This window comes from Alexandromys fortis, unplaced genomic scaffold (genome assembly GCF_014885135.2).
Source record: "Alexandromys fortis isolate MF-2015 unplaced genomic scaffold, M_Fortis_MF-2015_v1.1 scaffold_306, whole genome shotgun sequence".
Lineage (NCBI taxonomy): Eukaryota > Metazoa > Chordata > Mammalia > Rodentia > Cricetidae > Alexandromys > Alexandromys fortis.
Window position 1 is genome coordinate 88279 of NW_026068196.1, and position 20829 is coordinate 109107.

The 20829-nt window shown below is 46.5% G+C and overlaps 1 protein-coding gene across 3 annotated transcripts; it reads left to right on the forward strand.

Moving 5' to 3' along the window:
* The first annotated feature begins 126 nt into the window (after positions 1–126).
* Znf3 (zinc finger protein 3) lies at positions 127–20797 on the forward strand. Of its 3 annotated transcripts, none has more exons than XM_050129765.1 (5): positions 127–547; positions 3660–3786; positions 5859–5950; positions 6567–6693; positions 9861–20797. In XM_050129765.1, exons 1-5 carry the CDS (start codon positions 524–526, stop codon positions 10928–10930), a joined length of 1440 nt encoding a protein of 479 aa, XP_049985722.1. In that variant the 5' UTR covers positions 127–523; the 3' UTR covers positions 10931–20797. The 3 variants fall into 3 exon arrangements, with proteins under 3 accessions (XP_049985722.1, XP_049985723.1, XP_049985724.1); XM_050129766.1 differs by having other exon boundaries at positions 127–231; XM_050129767.1 differs by lacking the exon at positions 127–547 and adding an exon at positions 568–724.
* The last annotated feature ends 32 nt before the right edge of the window (positions 20798–20829 follow it).

Genomic DNA, 20829 nt, shown 5'->3' on the forward strand with positions numbered 1-20829 from the left:
CTGAGAGTGAGCGAACCATCAGAGACGAAGACCTCCCACTTTCCTAGAGAGATCAAATGGGCGTTTGGTTCACGGGGGTTGAAGTGGGTGGTGAAGAAGGACGACCCGGAAACGAAATGGGGAGGGGCAACTTCCGTTCTTTGTTCTGTTCTCGGTTGTGTGGGTCTGTGACAGGTTCCAACAGGGCCTGGTCCGTGTCCGGCCCCTAAGTCTTACGTCCCTGTCCCCAGGGTGAGTGGGTCGTCTTCGGGACTCGCGGTGAGGCGGAAGTGTGGTCGCCGGGAAGGGGGTTGGTGTTCACGCCTCTGCGACCCGCGGGGTCCCCGGCCCGGCTCCGCGGGGTTCCCGGGCACTCCTTTCCCCCGCGGCCGCTGCCCAGCTCCGCAAGCCCGGCTCCTCGAGCTCAGCGGGTTCCTTCGTGTCGCGGATTGGGACTCCGGGTCTGCTCGTGTCCTCCACCGCCAGCCCCAGTGTTTGAAATTCCCAGCGTCGCTGCAAGAGGTCCCTCTCTTTAAAGCAGCTGATGACAGCCAGCCTTCCGAACTTGGTACTCTCAGTGCACCGTTTTCTGTGCTGGGGCAGGAGAAGGAAGTTTTCCCTCTGCTGGGTTGGAGAGTGAGAGTAGTTCTGTATCGCAGTTGAGAACTAGGGCTTGGGAGGAGGTGCGAACTCAGGTCCTCGGGAAGATCCTGCGGGGACCTCACCAAGACCTAATGTCCTATAGGTAGGTTTTAGTTTACTGCCTGATACTCTTTCCTCAGAAAGCTGTACAACGCTGGAGCGGACTCCCTGCGGAAAGTGGCTGAGTATGTCCAGTGCATTGGCTGACTAAGACACTAAGAACCTAGATCGACACAAAACGTTCAGTTCCTGTCAGCTCCCTAGGGTGCAATGAAAAGACAACATGTGATGGTCTTCGTTGGTAGTTATTAGAATATAACCTTTTCCCCTCCATACCTCTTAAGCATCTATATTAGAAATAAACTTCACGTGAAGTTTTTTTTTCCATTTTGCTCCCTTAATCATACGGGACTGGTATCACCTAAAGCAGAGGTTCTCAACCTTACTAATGCTGCGACCCTTTAATACAGTTCCTCATGATGTGGTGAACCCCAACCAGACAGTTATTTTTGTTGCTATTTCATAACTAATTTTGCTACTGTTATGAATTGTAATGTAAACACCTGTGTTTTCTGATGGTCTTAGGCGACCCCTGTGAAAGGGTCGTTTGACACCCCCTCCCATTGGGAAACCGCTAACCTAAAATGAATTTCCTGCAATTAGCGAAGCTTGCTGGCTCACACCTGTAATCCCAGCACAGATGCAAATGAAGCAGGAATAGGAATGTAATTTCGAGGCCAGCCTGTACGATACAGTGAGTTCTAAGCTAGTCTGGGGTATGCCATGAGGTCTTACCCAGTTACAAAAGACCAAAAATAAATAAAACCACAAGAGCTGAACAAAAGGTGCCACGTTTGCTTTGCTACTTTACTCTTACACTTACAGGGATTAAGTTCTTAGAAGAACGGATCCAGGAAGGGAGGCTTCTCTTGACCTGTCCTCACTGTCACGTGTCTTTCTTGGTTGGCTGAGCAGCTTGAGGGGGTGGATTTGGCAGCATGGCAGAGGAAGGGCTCTGCCCACACCCAGATGGCAGGAGCACCGGAGTCTCTATGAGAAACATTGTTTGCTGACTTAGACACTGGGGATTTGTCCTCAACAGTATGCCTTTGAGTTCCAGCTTCAATTAACCCGGCCTTGAATGGAGAGCATTGCCTTATTACTCTGGTGTTTGTTGTTTTTGGAGATAGGATCTCTGTACAAAGCCCTGGCTGTCCTTCAACTCCGAGGCTGACCAGGCTGACATTAAAGTCGGCCTCCCAAGTATTGGGATCAAAGGCATGGGTTCACCATGCTAGCTTGCCTTTTACTTTGGAGTCAGCCTTGCAGAGCGCGCGCGCGCGTGCGTGCGTGCGTGCGTGCGTGCGTGCGTGTGTGTGTGTGTGGGTGTGTGTGTGTGGGTGTGTGTGTGTGTGTGGGTGTTTCTGGGAGATAGGGGCTGGGTTGGAGCTCACAATCCTGTCTCAGTCTCTCAGGTGCTGGGGATTTCAGGCCTGTGTCAAGTTGTTGATCTTTACCAAGCCCCTGACAGGGTTTCTCTGTAGCCTGGCTGTCCTGAAACTTGCTCTGTAGACCAGGCTGGCCTCAAATTTAGAGATCTGCCTGCCACTGTCTTTCTTGTGCCAGAATTAAAGGCACATGCCCCCACTACCACCTGACTGATTTGCCTTTTTAAAATGAGATAATTTTGATTTGTCTTTTTAAAAGGAGATAATTTTGTTGTTTTTGTCTTTTTTGCGATGGGGTCTCATAGTGTTGCCAGATTGGTCTGTTTTATTTTTATTTTTTTAATATTTATTTATTATGTATACAATGTTCTGTCTGTGTGTATGCCTGAAGGCCAGAAGAGGGCCCCAGACCTCATTACAGATGGTTGTGAGCCACCATGTGGTTGCTGGGAATTGAACTCAGGACCTTTGGAAGAGCAGGCAATGCTCTTAACCGCTGAGCCATCTCTCCAGCCCTGTTTTGTTTTTTATGTGAATGGGTGTTTTGCCTGTGTGTATGTCTGTGTGCCGTGTGCATGCAGTGTCTCCAGAGGCCAAAAGAGGGCGTCAAATCCCTTGGGACTGGAGTTACTGGTGGTTGTGAGCCCTCCAGTAATCAAACCCTGAGTCCTCTGGAAGGGCAGCCAGTGCTCTTACTCACTGACCATCTAGTCCCTTGTTTGTTTTGTGAGACAGAATCTCATAAAGGGCTATGATATCTGATTTTTTTTTTAAAAAAAGAGGTGTGTAGTAGTTACTTTTATATTATGTGCATGCTGTTTTGCCTGCATATATGTCTCTGCACCATGTATGTGCCTGGTGTCTTCAAAGTCCTGAAGAAGGCATTGGGTTTCCTGGAACTGGAGTTCCAGATGCTGTGAGTTGCAGTGTGGATGGTGGGAATCAAACTGAGGTCTTCAGGAAGAGCTGCAAGTGCTCTTAACCACCGAGTCACCTCTCTAGTCCCAAGATAAGGCTTCTTTTCTTTTCTTTTCTTTTCTTTTCTTTTCTTTTCTTTTCTTTTCTTTCTTTCTTTCTTTCTTTTCTTTTTTTTTTTTTTTTTTTTTGAGACAGGTTTTCTCTGCATAGCCTTAGCTGCTCTGAAGCCCACTCTGTAGACTAGACTGTCCTTGAACTCACAGAGATCTGCCTCTGCCTCCCAAGTGCTGGGATTAAAGGTGTGTGCCACTGCTGCCCAGCAAGATAAGGTTTCTCACAGCACAGGTTGGCCTTGAACTCCTGATCCCTCCACCACCTCCCTAGTGCTGGCGTTACAGGTACCTGCCACCATAACTGGCTCAAGGTCAGTCATCTCATTCGGGTGAATGACACCCCCCCCCCCCCATAGTTGTCACTGAAAGTGCTGGGTGGGGCAAAATTTGGAAATCAGGATTCCTTGTGTGGTCTCATCACAGACATGTCCATACCCACAGGGATCTGAGAGAGTAGTTCTGTGTTTCCTCTCATGATTCCTGTGTATTGAGCTGCGTTTCCCTTTCTGAAGTTTGGAGGCATTTTTAAAATTCAGCTGTGGGCCTTTTGCCTTTGCAGTTCTCCTTCAGAACCTGCTTCCTGCTGCGTCTACACCTGGGAGAGCAGAGACCAGAACATTTCATTCTACCTATGGAAACTCAGGCTGACCTTGCATCTCAGGAACCTCCACCCCTGCTGGAGAGTGGTAAGATGTGGGCTTGGGAAACGGGGTAGGGTTGTTCTCGTCTTTTTCTGCTGTTTACTTGCTTATTTTTTTTCCTTTGGGACAGGGTCTCTCTTTGTTTTTTGTTTTTTTAATGTTTTATTATTATGTATACAGTATTCTGCCTTCATGTACACCTGCAGGCCAGAAGAGGGCATCAGATCTCATTACAGATGGTTGTGAGCCACCATGTGGTTGCTGGGAATTGATCTTTTGGAAGAACAGTCAGGGATCTTAACTGCTGAGCCATCTCTCCAGCCCCTCTCTATTTTGCCATGACTGACCAGAAACTCACTATGTACACTAGGTTGGTCTGAACCTTACAGATCCAGCTGCCAGGCATACTGAGTGCTGGGATTAAAGGTGTGGGCCACCACACTTGCTTGGTATGCTTGTTTGTCTTTTGAGACAGGGTCTCATTATGTAGCCCAAACTGGCCTTGAATTTTCTATATTCTTCACATGTATCTGGAGTGTTGGGTTTAAACAGATATCTGTTACCATGCCCTGTCTCATTGTGTGTGTGTGTGTGTGTGTGTGTGTGTGTGTGTGTGTGTGTGTGTGTGTGTTGAGACAGGGTCTCACTGCAGCCCTGGATGACCAAGGACTTTCTATGTAGGCCAGGCTATCTTGGAACTCCCAGAGATCTACCTGCTTCTGCCCCTGGGGTGCCAGGATTAAAGGCATGTGGCACCACACCCAAACCAAAATAAACTTTTATTGAAGTATCTTTTTTTTTAAAAAAAAATTAAGTTTATTTATTTTGTGTGTTATGCCACTGTGCACCGGTCTATGCAGACAGGTGAGTTGGCAATCTCTGGAGCTGGTTCTCTCCTTCCACCATGTGAGCTGCTGGTGGGCATCAAACTCAGGTAGTCAGGCTTTGTCCCAGTGCCTTTACCCATTGAGCCGTCTGCCTGCCCAGAACTCTTGAAACGTTTTGTATTACCGACAGTGATTATGTAGGATATTTATTGGGTTTCATTATGTTTTCATGCTTTTCTTTCAGACTTTAAAGAGTTGTGGGGTTGGAGAGATGGCTCAGTGGGTAAAAGATCTTTCCACGGAAGCATGAGAACGAGGTTGAATCCCCAGAGCCTACATGAAACTAGATGTGTAGTAAGAATGTCTGTAATCCCAGCATTCCAATGGTGAGGTGGAGCTAGAGACTGGGAAAGCGCAGACGCTCATAGGCCAGCTAGCATAGCACGTGGAGCAGAAAAACAACAAAATGTCCATTCTCACAAGGTGGAAGGCAGGGAGTGACGCTTGAGGTTGTCCCCTGACCACCACATGTGCACTGTGGCCTGTATGCACCCACCCTCACACAGCCATTCCTACACAAAAATTCCCTGACCATTAGAAAGTTGTGTGGGAGTAGGACTTACAGGGTACTTCCTGGGAATGGAGCCCAGGGTCATACATTTGCTAGGTAAGCACTAAGCACTGAGCTAACAGCTACAGCTTTCAACCTGAATGGTGTTTCCATGCTTACTAGGAAGAAGCTTTTAGAATCCGTTTTGTCAAATCTAGTTATGTGTAGTGGGTTAGAGCTGAGAGACAAGCACAGAACTTATGGCTGATGGGGAAAGGTATGTAGTCAAGTGCAGAGCTAGGAAACATTTCTGTCTCGTGTGTGTGTGTGTGTGTGTGTGTGTGTGTGTGTTTGGTCTTTGAATGAAGAAAGAGATGTGGGTGTTGTGTTTTCTGTCAGGGCTTAAGGGAAGCTGCTTATTTTCCTCTGCCTAAGATCTACGAGAGTTCGTGTTAGTAGAAGGAGAATGAGAACAGAACTGGTTCCTGGCCGCGCTTGAAGAGCAGGCATGAGCAGTCTGAGTGGCTGCTGCTGTAGCGTGTGGTGGCTGCTGCTGTAGCGCGTGGTGGCTGCTGCTGTAGCGCTTAGCATGCACAAAGCTGGGACTTTGATCCTCAGCACCACCATGAGAAAAAGAATATGGCATTCATGAAAGCAGAGACTGGGTGGTTGTTTTTAGGCATGTGACCTTGGGTCAGAAAGCAGGCAGATTGATTCCTGACCCTGGTATTGTCCTTCAGCTCTTTCTTCTTCAGAAGTCCCTTCCTTTCCTGACAAGGACAGTCTGGGGCATGAGATGTTGGCTGCTGCACTTCTGAAGGCCAAGTCCCAGGTAAGCCATGCTTCGCTTCATTCTTTCCCTCTTGTTCTGTGAATAGATTTTGTAGTGACGTATCCTTTAGTGCCCTAAACTCTAATTCTTAAAACTGGTTCTGGGTTCAATGAGATGACTCAGTGGATAAAGATTTGTGCTGCCAGCCGGGCAGTGGTAGTGCATGCCTTTAATCACAGTACTTGGAAGACAGAGGAACGGGGATCTTCGTGAGTTCCAGGACAGGCAGAGCTACACAGAGACCCTGTCTGGAAAAAGAAACAAAAATGGTGCTTGCTGCTAACCCTGCCAACTGGGTTCAGTCCCTGGGATCCACATGTTGGATGGGGAGGACTGACTGTCACAGATTGTCCTCTGACCTCCATATGTGTGCAGCAGTACCCTCCCCAAATAAACACACGTTAATAAAAGTTATTTCCATTATGGACTCTTGGAAGGCAGTTACACTCCTCGCTGCACTTTCAGTGCTATACCCTGTCTTGGATGCTCATGCTGGCATTGCTCAGACCTGTCCACATCCCAAAGAGGTATTCCTCAACCCATCCTGTGGCTCTGTGGTGCTGCCAGTCCTGACCCTGGCCATGAAATTGCATTTATGGCCACATGACTGTTTCAGGAGTTGGTGACATTTGAGGATGTAGCTGTCTACTTCATCTGGAAAGAGTGGAAACGTTTGGAACCTGCACAGAGGGACCTCTACAGGGATGTGATGCTGGAGAATTATGGGAATGTGTTCTCACTGGGTAAGGACCTGGGCCTTCTCAACACAACATCTACTTTCTCTAGGCTTCAGGGTTTGCTAGTCTCTGCTTTCATGAAAGCCATCCTCTTTTTCACATGGCGGTGCTGAGGATCAAAGTCCCAGCTTTGTGCATGCTAAGCAGGTGTTTTACCACTGCGCTACAGCAGCAGCCACCACACTACACTACTATTTTGTTTTGTTTTCCTTCAAGACAGGGTTTCTCTGTGTAGTTCTGGCTGTCCTAGAACTCATTCTGTAGACCAGGCTGGTCTCGAACTCACAGAGATCCGCCTGCCTCTGCCTCCTGAGTGCTGGGATTAAAGCCGTGTGCCAACTGGGCAGTGGTGGTGCACACCTTTAATCCCAGCACTCAGGAGGCAGAGGCAGGCGGATCTCTGTGAGTTTGAGGTCAGCCTGGTCTACAGAGCTAGTTCCAGAACAGGCTCCAAAGCTACAGAGAAACCCTGTCTTGGAAAAACAAAAACAAAAGAATGATAACTCACATTTATAGCATAACTTGCTTCTTCTGAGGAGGTTTTGCAGATATCCATGCATTTAACTTCATAGTTGAGGTGATTAGTATTAGCCTCATTTTATAGGCATGAAACATGAGGTCAGGAAGTGCAAAAGCAGAGCTAGAGAGGCAGCTGTGTGGTTAAGAGCACTGGCTGCTCTTCCAGAGAATCTGTGCTCTATTCCCTGCACCCACACAACAGCTCACAACCGTCTGTAGTCCCAGTTCCTAGGAATTTGATGACCTTTTCTAGCCTCCACAGACACGAGGCATGCATGTGATACACATACATACATGTAGGCAAAACACATGTATGGAAAAGGAATAAATAAAAAGACCCTTAGAAGCCAGTTGGGCATGGTAGGCATATATTGGTGGCATATACCCGTAATCTCAGCTCTTGAGAAGTAGAGGCAGGCCGATCAGTTATTACATATTCACTATGGGTTTGAGACCACCCTAGGCTGCATGAGACCCAACCTCAATCAAGCAAACTTAGACACTTTTTGCATGGTGATAGAACTTGTGAATGACAAAGCTTAAGTTCCAGTGTTGTTTCTTGTTTTTTTTTTTTTTTATGTCTTTGTAAATATCCCTGTCTGTCTGTCTGCCTGCCTGCCTGTCTATCTGCCTATCTGTCTGAGACTGGGTTTCACACTGCCTGTGCTGGCCTGGAACCCATTCAGTAGCCCCAGGATGGCCTTAAGCTCTGTAATCCTTGCATATCAGCTACTCTAGTGCTGCTGAGCCCCTGCCCTATTAACACCAAGCCTGGTGATTTAGCCATCTAATTTTAGGACTTAATATGTTAATCCTTCAGAGTCTTTTCTGAAGGATAATATGTTGAGATTCCTGAACATGGAAGGTGGTGCTCTGTGTCTAAGTGAACATTCTAGAGCGGATCTACTGTTTTGTTTAGAAGCTTATGTACCGTGTGCAGAAATGTGTTGTTTTGGTGCTGGAGAGCTGGCTCAGGAGTTAAAAGGACTACAGTTCAGTTCCTAACAGCGACAGCAGGGGGTTCCAAAACTACCACCAGTAACACACACACTTTTTAAAGGAAATGTATTGCTATACACCTTTAGTCCCAGCATTTGGAAGGCAGAAGCTGGTAGAGCTCTGTTAGTTCAAGGCCACCTTGGTCTACATAGTGAGTTCCAGGGCAGACAGCCAGGACTACATATTGAGACCCTGTCTCAGAATAAACAAACAAAATCAATTACTTGTTTTAAGTGGAAATTACCTTCATAATCCTTCGGGTTAGTTACTTGCCTCTTACCTCACTTTCAGTGAGAACATATTTTCCAAGCAGCACCAGGGTATCTTCCTAACTGCCAGTTGAGATGTCCAAATACATTTCCTTCTGTCCCCTGCAGACCTGGGGGCTAGGTTTGTGCTCAGGGAACACTTAGTAGGCCCATGTCTGTGCCTATGAGTGGGTTCTTCTTTCTGAGTCCTGCCACAGTCTCTTGGCTGGAATGGGAACTGAGGGGTCTGAGAAAAGAGGCTTGGGGAGATGGGGGGAGTCTGTTCGAGTGAGTCCTTACCCTGTCTGTCTATTTTCTAAAATACTGACAAACTAAAAATGCTACATGGACCCACTGGAATCATCCTCCATGCCTAGAGTTTCCTGTAGGAACTCGGTAAACAGTGAAAATGAGAATGCAGACATGGAGATTATTTATATACATAGTCTGCAACATAACATCACCTTCTGGTCTACAGCCCAGAGCTGGGCTAAAACGGTTTTGTCTTTTTGGTGGTATATGGGGTTGGACTACAGACAGGTTAGTTCTCACCTGGGGTCTCTTAGTCTGCCCTCTGCTCCTTGTGTCTTTCCTGCCTTTCTCTTCCTCATACACTTGCTCCACCTATCAGGCTTCCCCTTTTTTGGATTGTGTCTCCTATGTAGCCCAAGCTGGTCTCAAACGCATGGTCTTTCTGCTTCAGCCTACTGTGTGCTACAATTAATAAACACGTCACCCCCTTCAGTTTCCTGTCATTCTTAGACTCATTACTTCAACCATCCTCCTCCTCCTTTTCTTCTCGCCATCTTCCCAGACACATCCACAGCCTCTGACCGTCTGAAGACTTTGGCGCTTCATTAAGTAACAAGTCTTTCTTGCCTAGGTTTGTTTTATTTTATTCTTTTATGTGTATGAATGTTTTACTTACATGTATGTGTGTACCACATGTGATCCTGGTGCCTCTAAAGGTTGGAGGAGAGCACTGAATCTCCTGGGACTACAGTTACAGACAGCTGTAAGCCTCCATTTGGGAGTGGAACTCAAACCTGTGCCCTCTGCAAGGGCAACAAGTACTCTTAACCTCTGAGCCAACTCTTCAGCCTCCCTTACCTAGTTTTTATTCCCAACAAAGTAGCCTATCTCCTCCCATCCCCAGCACATCCTTGACTTCCTCTGGGTTCATGTCTTTTCTCCCTGATATTCTTTCTCCCTTGTTCCGTCTCTGGTTATTTAGCCCATTTGCCCTACTTTGCTTTAGTTATACATACAGGCTGGAAGGCCTTTTAGGCCAGCAAAGGGACATGTGCTTTTAGCACTATAAATGTCCGACATGATTATCTTGTTCTCTGACTTTTATTCTTTTTCTCACAAATAACATGACACTTGAATTTTTTTTTATTGTGCTAGATTGTGAATCTAAAACTGGAAATGACCAAGTAATCTCTGAAGGCATGGGGTCACATGAGATGATGTTGGGACAGTTCCAAACGGATATTTCTCAGGGTCTTAAGTTTGGAGAAGCCTATGAACAAGAAGTCAGTCTGAAGAGACAGCTAGGGAACACTTCTGTTGGAAGACTGAATAAGAGAATACAGGAGGTCCACCAAGCGACAGTTGAGGAAAAGCTTACCCATATGGGACAAAGAAATGACAAGTATAATGAGTTCGGGAACAGCTTCACTGTGAATTCCACCCTCATTTCACACCAGAGGTTTCCCATGGGACACAGACCCCATAAGTGTGATGAATGTAACAAGAGTTTTAATCGAACTTCAGACCTTATTCAACATCAGAGAATTCACACTGGGGAAAAGCCCTATGAATGTAGTGAATGTGGAAAGGCCTTCAGCCAGAGCGCACATCTTATTCAGCACCAGAGAATCCACACTGGAGAGAAACCTTATGAATGTAAAGATTGTGGGAAGACCTTCAGTTGTAGCTCTGCTCTCATTCTGCATCAGAGGATCCACACTGGGGAGAAACCTTATGAATGTCATGAATGTGGAAAAACATTCAGTTGGAGCTCCACTCTTACTCACCACCAGAGAATCCATACTGGGGAGAAGCCCTATGCTTGCAACGAATGTGGGAAGGCTTTCAGCCGGAGTTCCACCCTTATCCATCATCAGAGAATCCATACTGGAGAAAAACCCTATGAATGTAATGAGTGTGGGAAGGCCTTCAGCCAGAGCTCACACCTCTATCAGCACCAGAGAATCCACACTGGAGAGAAGCCCTATGAATGTATGGAATGTGGGGGGAAGTTTACCTACAGTTCAGGCCTTATTCAGCATCAAAGAATCCACACGGGGGAGAATCCCTATGAATGTAGCGAGTGTGGGAAAGCCTTCAGGTATAGCTCAGCTCTTGTTCGCCATCAGAGGATTCACACTGGAGAGAAGCCTTTGAGTGTCATGGGTGTGAGCAGAAATTCCCTCAGGGTTTCTGCTGAATTAAACGTCAGAGACTCCACATGAGAGAGCCATATCCCATTTCCCTCACTTCCTGAGTCTAAGGAGCTCTTGCCTTAATTTATAAATAGCACCAATTTAGGATGTTTCCCTCCTCAAACCTTTCACTCGGCGTGGGGCAGATGGGGAAAGAATCCTGGCACAGTGATGAGCAGGATTTCCCAGGAGTGGATACCAGTCTTGAAAAATCGTGAGGCAAGTAGATTAAGCACTGGGAAAGGGAGGAAGCTTGGGGACCAGCCATCCCCTTTTAAGGAAGGGCTTGCACTGAACCAGTTTTCTCACACCAGAAGAGCCTTTCTTTCTGAGTTGGGGTGGACATTTATTAGTAACAGAATTCCAAGGATTCCACTAGTTGGGGTCAATGTGGTGAGCACAGAAGACAGAGGGAAGGATATTCTGGGTCATCTAGAAAGGGAAACAAGCTGTATCCCCCCCCCCCTTCTTTTTTTGAGATAGGTCTAGCCCTAGCTTTTCTTGAACTTACTGTGTAGACCAGGCTGGCCTTGTACTCGGCGAGACCTGCCTGCCTTTGCCTCTGAAGTGCTGGGATTACAGGCGTATATACAACCATGCCAGGCCCCCAGGAGCTGCATTTCCAACCCACTCTTACTAATCTAGTTTTGAGATTGGACAAGGAATATGCTGCTTTGGTATATGACTTCACGAATTCAGGAAACTTGATGTTAATGGGATCATTTTATTGGGGGTAGGTTGGAGGAAGGACCCCAGCAAGGGTCTGTAGTGACTACCCTTGGAATTCTTGAAGCAGTGATAACATGTTTTCATGAGCAGTCTGGGGGCTAGAGAAACAGCTCAGAGGTTAAAAGCACTCACTGAGCTTGCAGAGGTCCTGAGTTCAGTTCTCAACAACCACATGGTGGCTCACAACCATCTGTAATGAGATGTGATGCCCTCTTCTGGCCTGCAGGCATGCACGCAGACAGAACACTATACACAACACTGTAGGCAGACCCCACATCCTCCCTTGTAATAGGACTGACTGGAAGGAATCTCACTGGAGCAGTAACTAACCTGTGGTAGATCAGAAGCATTTAATACTGGCCTGACTCCTGCCCCCTTTCTTCCTATTCCTGTGGTGAAAGGTAATCTGATGTCAACCTCTAGTTATTAAGGATGCTGTAGGGAGCTCATCTACCTAGCTTGTCCTGCCCTCTCACCTCTTAACATCTGGCCTCAGCAGCTGCACCTCTCCAGATTCCATCTGACTTCAGCTACTTGAGAGTACACAAACAGTAAATTCAGAGGGGCACTGAGGCCCAAGCTTGGTAGCAGGGCACCTTGCTGGGTTCGGGCGGTGCTCTAACCAACAGATGGCTTCCCATATTTCTCCAACCCTGCTCAACCTGTAGCTTAAAAGAAATGCACCATTAAACAGAATAGTCTTCTAGAAGAGGAGATGGAGTGTATGTTTGTATAGGAATCAAAGTTATGTCAGTTAAAATAGCACAGAAACCATAAATGGAACCCAAAGTAAACTTTGATAACCACCTTTGGTTATAAACTTGAGATTTTTCTTGTCTGACACAACTCTCAAACTCCTGTAGACACTCTTGTAGACTATATAAACGTCTGCAGCTACTCCCACCTTCACAACAAATCAGAATTTCATGAGCTGTAGTCATTTTGTGTGATACAATGTCTAAGACTGACGACGAAAACTACAAGTGCACTTGGCTCTTTTGGAGCAAGGAACTTATTTCTCTGTCTTGGTTTGGTATTTGTAGAAAGATAAGGCTGTGGAGAATGGCAGGCTGGGAATGGGGTGAAGAGGTTAGCATTAAGATGGCTGTGAACTCCTAGCACTTGGAGGCAGAGGCAGGTGGATCTCTGTGAGTTCAACAAAAGCTAGTTCTAGGACAGCTAAGGCTACACAGAGAGAAACCCTGTCTGAAAAAAAAAAAAAAACCACGAACTCACTTTTTTTGTTGGTAGAATATTGTATCAGGTCATCTAATATGTGTCTTTAATTTCACAAGTTTTTGAAACTGATCATCTTTGGCTCCTTTGACATTTCCAGGCCTTGTGGTTCAGGTCTCTAATGTGAACTACTTGGGGGGCTGATAGAAGAGGATCCCAAGTTCGAGGCCTTCCTGCACTATAAAATGAGTTTAAGGCCAGCTTGGACAAGTTAGTAAGGAGAACATTCCATTGTTTGTCTAACTACTGGAAATTAAGCTGAGCCGAGTTCCTCCTTGCCAGTTATACAATCAGCTTCTAGTTCTGCCTTTTCAAGCAGCACGTAATTCTTTATCAAACAAAACTTTGAAGAACTTTTTTTCGTTTGCTATTTTTGAGACAGAGTTTGTCTGTGTAATTCTGACTGTCCTGGAACTTGCTCTATAAACCTGGCTGGCCTCGAACTCACTGAGATCTGCCTGCCTCTGCCTTCTGATTGCTGGGATTAAAGGTGTGCGTCACTATGTCTGTCATGGTGAACATTTTCATTCATAGCAAAAGAAGTTTGTTTTGATCACCACCTTTTCTGGGGATCAAATCCAGTGTCCCTTTCATGCTGGGCAAGAACTAAGTACCTCAACCCAGCATTTTTTTTTTACATTTATTTTTGGTGTGCATGCATGCATACATGTGCCATGGCATGCATATGGAGGTCAGAAGTCAACTTGGAGGAGTTGGTTCTTCTGCATCCTGGGTCCCAGGGATGAAGCCGAGGTCACCAGGCCTGACAAGGGCACGTGCCTCTACCTGTGGAGCCATCTCTCTGATGCAGGCATTTTTATTTTACTTCTATGGTTTTTGAGCCAGGACTGACCTTGAACTGATCTTCCTGGTCTACCTCCCAAGTGCTGGGATCACAAGCATATGCTATCACACCTGCTTAGGATCTGGTTTTGAATCCTTCCATCTCCAGTGGCATCTCTGAGATCCCATTCAGATGATACTGGGAAAGTATGTTACGTAATAAAGTTTCTAACAGCACAGAGCCCAGGTTCACGCACACTTTTCAGTAACAGGATGAACCTGAAGTGATGATAAGCTTCTTATTGAATTGTTTCTCTTTTAGCAAACAATACAAAATGAAAAGAAGAGGAAAAAGTTATTTGCTTTGGTTTGTGCTTTAGGTGGTATCTTGTTATGGAGCCCAGCCTATCCTTAAACTGAATTTTGTTGCAACCGTTTTAAATTGTGGAATTAATTTGTCATATCCAGTTAAAACGAGTTTTAAAAAGCTCTCCACAGACTTTTTATTGTAAATTGCTTAGACAGTTGAGTCTTTTATTTTTTTCACTTAAAAAAAGTTCAAGGGCTAGAGACATAGTTGGTAGAATATTTTTGCTTCACGTGATAAAGTCCTGGGCTTGAGCTCTAGCAGTGTATGAACTGGGCATGGCTTATTCCCAACGCTGAGGAAGGTCAGGAGTTAAAGGGTATGCAAAGTTATATACGGTTGAGGTTAACCAGAGACCTACATGAAACCCTGCCCCCACCAAAATGATGCACCCAGCTAGGTGCATTATTTAAAATGTCAGTAATGAATCAAAAATTGTATAGACTTATTTTCACACAAAGATAATTGTGGTTACCAGAAGTTTGTTTTAGAATAGCGATTCTTTTGCTTTTTTTTTTTTTTTTTTTTTTTTGAGACAGGGTTTCTCTGTGTAGCCCTGGCTGCCCTTGAACTCAGATCCGCCTGTCTCTGCCTCCCCAGTGCTGGGATTAAAGACGTGTGGCACCACCACCACCAGCTATTTTCTTTTTCTTCAGATTTTACTTTTACACCTAAGTATAAGCCCAAAGAAGCTGTATAAGGGCACTGGATTCCACGGAGGTGGAGTTACAGGCAGTTGTGAACTGTCTGACATGGGTTCACAACTGCCAAACTTAGGTCCTGTAAAGGTAAAGGAGCAGTGTCCTTTTTATTTTGAGACAGGATTTCTCTGTAGCTTTGGGGCCTGACCTGTATGTAACTCACTCTGTAGACCAGGGTGGTCTGAAACTCACAGGTATCTGCCTGCCTCTGCCTCCTGAGTGCTGGGAGTGCGCCCCCACCGCCCAGCTAGAACAGTGTCTTAATTACCGTTCTGTTACCAGGAAGAAACACCATGGCAGGTATCCCAAGTGCTGGGATTAAAGGCACGTGCCACCACCACCTGGTATGTTGCCTTGGGAAAAGCATTTAACTGGGGGCTTGCTTACAGTTTTAGAGGTTAGGCCCTGACCATGATGGCAGGGAACAGGCCAAGCACACTGAGCAGTAGATGTGGATCCTGATCCACACAGGCAGTAAGCAGAGAGAGAGAGAGAGAGAGAGTCTCAAAGCCCACCCTCAGTGATACCCCTCCTCCAACAAGGCTACTAAGGATGCAAATACATGAGCCTATGGGTGCCATTCTTGTTCAAACCATCACAAGCAGTATCCACCCCTGAATGATGAGCCATCTCTCCAACCTCAGAATAATAACTCTTAGGACCAACTGCCTGTTGAGGCGGGTTACAAACATGGGAATTATCCCTTTCATCCCTACAGCTTCTCAGTCAACATCTGATCATCCCTTCTTCCATTTTCTCAGATGGGTCTTTATTACCTCATTCCAGGACTCTGGTACCAGCCTCACAGTGGGTCTCTGCATTCTTTCTCTTCACTCTTCATCCTCTACCCACACATCCGTTACTGTCCTGGTGCCCTGGCCAAAGAGCTAACATAGATAAAATGGAAGATTACTCTTGGCTCAGTTTCACAGACATAGTTCACAATTCTGGGGCCTTTTTTCCTTTTTTGCAGGTTATTCTTTTATTGTATAAATTAAGTATTACATGATGAATTGACATTCCCTCTCCAGACATGGGAATTTAACAGATGAGGTCAGACATTTTAGAATCTGTTTATCTTGCTTTCAGAGCTGTGGGTTTTTAGATTTAAACTTTTTAAGACCATCAAAGCTGTTCCTCTATCTGTGGCCAGTACACAATCCATTCTACCTGTGACACTCTAAGAACTGAAATACAGGGGCTGGAGAGATGGCTCAGTGATTAAGAGCCCTTGCTGCTCTCCCACAGGACTTGAGTTTGGCTCCCAGCACTCAATGTGGGGCAGCCCACAATCACTTGTAACTCTAGCTACAGGGGATCTCCTGGCCTCTACTGGCCTCTGCTGGTACCTGCACAAATACATTTACAAAGTTGAAATACTGGGGCTGGAGAGATGGCTCTTCCAAAGGTCCTGAGTTCAGTTCCCGGCAACCACATGTAATAAGGGCTACACAGAGAAACCCTGTCTTGAAAAGCAAAAACAAAACAAAAACAATGGACGGAGGAGGCACACTATCAGGAACACTTGCAGTAAGTACGGAGGCACCTCGTGGGAAATCCTTAACTTGGTGGGGATGGAAGCTGGTGTGTTCCACAGAAAATGTACAGTAGGGATGGTGGGGCTCAGGTGGTGTCGGCGGCCATGTTGGAGGAGCTGCAGTCGGCAGTGGAGTTTATGGACTACAACTCAGCAGGCAGCAAAGGTATGATGGGTGCACCCTGGAAAGGCAAAACCAGCGGGGTGGGGGCGGGGTTTCCAGAATGCTCCTTGCTGTTGTCATGTTCTTGCTACACTTGGTATGGTGTGATTATTATGTAACAGGATCCCGCTGCATCTGGTATAGTGTTATTCCTGTTATTGCTTGATGGGAAAATCCCACTCCTCACTAGGCAATCTGCTTGCAGATCATAACGAAGATGAGTTTTAGAGCAATGCTGAGCTGGGCAGTGGTGGCGTACACCTTTAATCCCAGCACTTGGGAAGCAGAGGCAGATGGATCTCTGTGATCCTGGTCTACAAAGTGAGTTCCAGGACAGCCAGGGCTACAAAGAGAGACCCTTGTGTAAAATAAATAAATAATAGCAATAATGCTTTTCAAGACAGGGTTTCTCTGTGTAGCCCTGGTTATCCTAGAACTAGCTTTGTTGGCTTTGAATTTAGGGAGATCCATCTACCTGTCTTCTGAGTGCTGGGATTAAAGGCGTTCACCACCACTGCCCGGCCCATCCTTGCTCTTAATACACCTGATTCCCTCACTGTGATGGGGTAATTTTTCCCTTATACCATCCTACCACAACTATGTATTGCTTCATAGTTGGGGAGAATGATAGTTGTGTGTCCTGAGAGTGACAACCGTTTTTTTTTTTTTTTTTTTTTTTTTTGCTTGATTTATAAAGAAAAGAAGTTTATTTTGCTCACAGCTCTGGAGGCTAAGAGCCCCGACTGCGAAGCCTCACTGACCTGACATCTGGTGAGGATCCAATAGCACAAGGGTTGAAGCGTGTGTGCAAGTGAGACGCCACATCACAAAAGAGTGTGATTCAGGAGTCAAGCTTTCTAGTTTAACTCTTTCCTCTTGCAATTGCTCAGGAGCCCGATAAAAGTCAGTTTAATCTCCTCCTATGGCAGCTTCTATGTGACTTAGGGACCCTCTACTAAATCCCAGCTCTTAAGCTGCCTAGCATCTTCCCTACCCCTCACCACTCCAGAGATGGAGGATCCCTTAGAGTACCCACTACACAGCAGTAGTCAGTAAGCTGGGGAAAGATGACTGTTAGCCAGGTATCTGATACAGGGCTAACCTCTCAGAAGAACAAAACTACCTGTAAATCAGGAGTCTAACATGAGATGACAGAAACAGTTTGTTGGCATGATTCTCTCCTTCATCACGTGGGTCTTGAGGATCCTAACCAGGTTGTCAGACTTGACAGTAGACACCTTCACTGGTTGAGCCACCACACCTGCTACAGCTTATCAATTCTTTCACAGGTCTGAGGCAGGATAGCTAGTTAGGAAGTAGAGGGGACATAAGAAGGGAAAGAACCCTTCCCTTACTCTTCTGATCTCTGTCTCACTGGCTGATGCCTGGGAGTTTCTGAGATAACCGTCCAGACTACCTGCTAAAGGACGTCTTCCCTTCCCTGAGAAACAGCACAGCTGAGATTGTTAAAAACAAAACAACAACAACAAAAAGCTGGGCAAGGCTAAGACCGAAGGATTGCTGGGGCTTGCTGGCTGCCAGCCTACAAAGCTCAGTGAGAGATCCTATCTCAAGGGTGAATGAAAATGAGGGCCTGACCGTTCCCAGGTATGACTGAGAAGGATTTTAGTGTAGGTAAGAGAGAGAGTACAGCCAAGGAATCTCAAAGAGCCCAGAGCAGGGAGAGAAAGCAGCAGACTAGACATGCCCAGAAGAGTGAACATAAGCCATGAGAGGAGGCGGGGAGAAGAGAAGATGGGCAGGAGAAGGGACCAGGAGCCAAGAGCAGAGGACCAAGAACCTAGAGAGAGAGGAATAAGACAGTGTGCAGTTGAAGTGGTGGGGTTATATAGGAAAGAGCAGCTCAGAGACTGGAGAGGTTCAGGACGGGGGTGGGGTGAGAACGCCTCAGACTGAGTCTGAGGCTAGCATATTCTTTGTATGCTAACCGGCACCAGGGTTAGCCATTTATCCTGGGTTTCTTTGGAACCTGACCTTGTCCTACCCTATGGCCTCTACACATCTACGCACACACAGAAATATTACATTGTCCTAACCATGTCTAGGATGGTTCTTTAACACGTGGCCATGAATGACATGCTACTAACCAGCAGAGTCCTGAGGGCAGGGTCAGCAGACTCAACGCACGTTAAACTGAATTTAATACATGGAATCTGACAACCTAATGCTGGACCATCTTTATTGGTGAACTCACTCACCAATAAAACATGGCATATGCTAGTGACGGGCCGTAGGTATTACTGGCTCAGTGGAGGTTGTCATAGAGGCAAGGATTCAGTAGTCAGAGGTAAAATACACATAATGATGGATATCATGTCTGCTGCCTGAAGCCCCATTCCCCCGTGGGCCTCGGTTATCAGGAAATACAAACAGGGCAGGTTATCATTCAACGTACTGAGTTTAAGGTTCTGGGAGGACAACTCTCCTAAGCTACTGTAACAGCAAGAAAATGCCAGTTTTCATTTTCATGCCCCACCCCTCCTATTGGCTGCCACATGGAGATTCAGTGTGTGAGGCCTAATCTGAACCATACCTCCTTTTATTCAGAGATGGAAGCAGGGAGCTTCCCTTCAGTAGAGCCTTATCAGGAAAGAGGGTGAGGGTGGGGTGGGACTGGATGGAGAGCATTCAGTCCCCGGGACAAGGGGAATATTCCTTCTTTGTAGAGACCTCTGGGAGGAGGAGGACTAAGTTGCGCAGCCTGGTGGCATGACCCAGCCTACATACCAGGGGTCACAGAGTGAGAGGGCATCAGAGAAAAGGGTGGGCTGAGGACATGGCTCGGTGGTCAAGACCATGTGCTACTCTTGGCGGACGACCCAAGTTTGGTTCCCAGCATCCACATCATCCCGTTAACTCCAACTCCAGGGGATCCCACATCTCTGGCTTCTGCAGGCATCTGCTCTCATGTGCACAAACCCCCACAGACACATAACATATACAGAAATACAATATTCAGAACAGAGTACAGTTGGGCAGGGCATGAAAATACATACCTTTAATCCCAGAACTCATGACACAGAGGCAGGCAGATCTCTGTGAGTTCGAAGCTAGCCTAGTCTACATAATGAGTTCCAGGCCAGTCTGGGTTGCATAGTGAGACCCTGTCTCAAGTAACAACAAAATCAACAACAAAGTTAAATCAGTATTGTTGGGGCTGGAGAGATGGCTCAGTGGTTAAGAGCACATACTGTTCTTACAGAAGATCTGATGTTTTCAGCACCCATGTTGCGGGGCTCACAGCTATCTTCCAATACCCGTGGCCTGCATACATACCTGTGCATGGGTACTAGGGCCTGGGAATATGGGTGTGGAGAGGGAGGTTGCAGCTGCAAGGGAGAGGGCCATTGCCAAGGCCACAGCAAGCTTATCAAACCTCTTGTCCACAGAAAGCTGAAGGGCATTGTGGCTTGATTGCTGTGATATAGGTAGATGGTCTGGAACAATCCCCAGTTCTGACACTCAATAGGAAACTTTCTTGCTCCCCAGCTCTTAGCATATCAAGCTCAGCCTTAAGGTACAGATATTCCAGGGACTCCTTTTCAGGAGGTGAAAGAACTGCCATAGTATTAAGAGGAGCAAGTGACGGAAGGAGAGCTGTTGGGTTTCTAGCCAATGTCGGACAGAAGGAATAGGAGATGTTTTACCAGTGCAGACTCCATTCAGATCTTCCCAGGGAGGATATACGGTAATCCTTTCGGGTTTCAACTTCTGGAGTTTTCAGAAGGAAGCTGCTTACGGAGAGCTGATCTTCATAGGCACTGGCATAGACAGGGCTAATATAAAACTCAGGCTGACAAGATGATCCCAGTAATAAAAGTATGTGTTCACACCAGATGGTGGTGGGGCACATCTTTAATACCAGCACTTGGGAGGCAGAGGCAGGTGGATCTCTGTGAGTTCAAGGCCAGCCTGGTCTACAGAGTGAATTCTAGGACAGCCAGGGCTACACAGAGAAATTCTGTCTCAAAAAACCATGGCCACACATAGAAAGCTTATTAAACAACAACAACAAAAGTGTGTGCTCACTATGTCAGGACAGCATAGTGCAACAATACAGACCACTATGCAGCTACTACACATATGCCCATGACTTCCTCACACACGTCCACAAGCTCCAGACTGGAGGTAGCCACCCTTTCCTTCCTCTGCCCTCCTCTCCCTCTCCTTTCTTTAGAACCCATGGTCCTCTCTTAAGTGTTGGGAATATGAGAGTATATATACCCTATGCCTGGCCAACACTTTACCCAAGTGTTCAATGACCGTGGCTGGTGACAGGCTCAGTAGGTGAGGACTTTGCCCCCAGGGCTGACAACCTGAGCTTGGTCCCTGGGACCCATGCACTGGATGGAAGGAAAAAGTAATTCATTCAGGTTGGCCTCTGGTCTCCAC

What these genes read in the sequence shown, in the direction of transcription:
- Znf3 (XM_050129765.1), top strand. Translation starts at nt 524, where the DNA reads ATGACAGCCAGCCTTCCGAACTTG. An exon ending in TCCACCCCTGCTGGAGAGTG is followed by an intron (nt 3,787 to 5,858) that starts GTAAGATGTGGG and finishes ATTGTCCTTCAG; the next exon opens with CTCTTTCTTCTTCAGAAGTC. An exon ending in TTCTGAAGGCCAAGTCCCAG is followed by an intron (nt 5,951 to 6,566) that starts GTAAGCCATGCT and finishes TGACTGTTTCAG; the next exon opens with GAGTTGGTGACATTTGAGGA.